General features: G+C 33.0%; 1 protein-coding gene across 1 annotated transcript in view; it reads right to left on the bottom strand.

Moving 5' to 3' along the window:
• Positions 1–2027, bottom strand: part of LOC106876150 (putative transcription factor p65 homolog) — a 59313-nt gene that overhangs the window by 12437 nt on the left and 44849 nt on the right. The window contains exon 7 of the mRNA XM_052971793.1: positions 1008–1106. Within this exon, the coding sequence (XP_052827753.1) occupies positions 1008–1106 (99 nt within the window). The remainder of the gene's footprint in view (positions 1–1007; positions 1107–2027) is intronic.

The following is a 2027-nucleotide window of genomic DNA, read 5'->3' as shown; positions in this document are numbered from 1 at the left end:
CTCGGAGTGGTTGGCGTTAGGAAAGGCATCCAGCTGTAGAAACTCTGCCAAATCAGATTGGAGCCTGGTGTAGCCATCTGGTTTTACCAGTCCTCAGTCAAATCGTCCAACCCTTGCTAGCATGGAAAGCGGACGTTAAACGACGATGATGATGAGGAGGATGATATAAACTAGGGATCAGTGCAAGAAAGAAGAGCTGGTATGAATCTGTGATGCATATATAAAGGAATGCAGTGGGAAAGAATCTAAGGAAGAGTAAAAGCAATGAAGACAGAGGAACAGGTGAAATCTGATCTGAGAAAAGGTGGCCATCAGAAAGGTGGTGATGAAGACCTGTATACTCCATGTAAGCATACAAAAAACAGGTGCGTAAATGAGGTGGTTGATGATGGACTCACTCTGCTATTTCTAAAAGTTAATGAACATCCTACTGTCCTACTTGTTGAATCACAGGAGCTACCTACTCATGTAAATGGTTGAACCTTCAACAAACAATCAATTGTCAGTTAGAATAAGCATGACATAACTAAGCCCGCAAATCTCAACATACATTCTATTTTAGAGGACCTGTACAGTTTTTGTCAACCCAATTTCATTTAACACATTCAGATTATACTGTCAAATGTAATGTGTATTTATTCACATTGTTTTGAATTTGAATTAGTCACACATTATGTCATAGCTTCAAGATTTTAATGACATGATTGTTTACTTTTAGAATGTCATTGTAAGGTAGGTATGAGAAGTCAGATCTGGATGATTTGAGCATAAAACAGATCAAATATTTGGGCCAGATATGGCCAGATTTTAAAATGTTTATGCTGATTTAAGGTTAAGGAAGAAGACACTTGCTCATCACCCCCCCCCTCCAAACACACACACACATGCAAATACTTCAGTCCTTATTCTTACATAGTCAAACACTATACAGATGCTATTCACAACATATACAAACAGCACAACATCAAACTAAAATAGCTCTACCAAAAGAAATAAATTGAACTCACCTTTTGCAACTTTTTCACAGAGTAAAAACACTTCATCACGTCCACAAGCTCGTCCTGAACATTTGTCCATTCTAACAATGGACAACTCATTTTGAGTTTCTAAAACAATAAAATTTTGTTATCTTTTTTTATTACATTCCATTTCAAGTAAATCAACTAATTCAAAAAATGATTTTTAAAAAGTAAGGTATAATATTTAGATATTAACTGAAAAAGAATTACATTGAAATCTTTCTAGAAGGAGTAATTTCTGAAGAAAGAGACAGGGAAAGAAAGAGAAACAAAAGAAAGAAATTGGAAATGTTCTTAGTTATTCTGGAATATTCCTGCCCAACAAATCATTATTTATAACCTTAGTTATTTGTTGAAGTCTGAACTCTGACAGTTATCAACAAAACTCATCTTTGAGACAATTTTACAATATTGTGAACCAGTGCAATCAGATGAAAAATACTAAATCTACTCCCGTTTTGCTAATATGTACTGGAAATAGTAAAATAACAAATAATGAATTATTCTTAAAATAAAACAGTGTTTTACTATTTCAATTTCTTTTCCTCATCAAATGAATTTAATAATTACAAAAATTGCCATTATCAGTTGCTTATTGTGCTTGATTTTATATATCTGGATTTAAAAAGTATAGTGCATATGAAATATATATATATACCTATCAGATGGGGCTGTGTGGTAAGAAGCTTGCTTCTCAGCCACAAGGTACTGGTGTGTTTACATCCCCGTAACTTAGCAGTTTAGCAAAAGAGACTGATAGAATAAGTATTAATATGAAGCATCAAAAGAAAGTCTTTCTATATCTTTGTGCAGCTGAAGATTGCTCTGCATTTTACATTTAATGGAGTCGCATGAAATGATCGTGCTGCATTAACTTCGAACATCCTTGTTGCTTATTTTGATTTATATATCTATATATGTATATACACATATATATATATACATATATTTATACATATACATATGTATATACACACACACACACATATATATATATATATATATATA

Source organism: Octopus bimaculoides, chromosome 11 (assembly GCF_001194135.2).
Source record: "Octopus bimaculoides isolate UCB-OBI-ISO-001 chromosome 11, ASM119413v2, whole genome shotgun sequence".
NCBI classification, from domain to species: Eukaryota; Metazoa; Mollusca; class Cephalopoda; order Octopoda; family Octopodidae; genus Octopus; species Octopus bimaculoides.
This window is presented reverse-complemented; position numbering and strand designations above follow the sequence as displayed.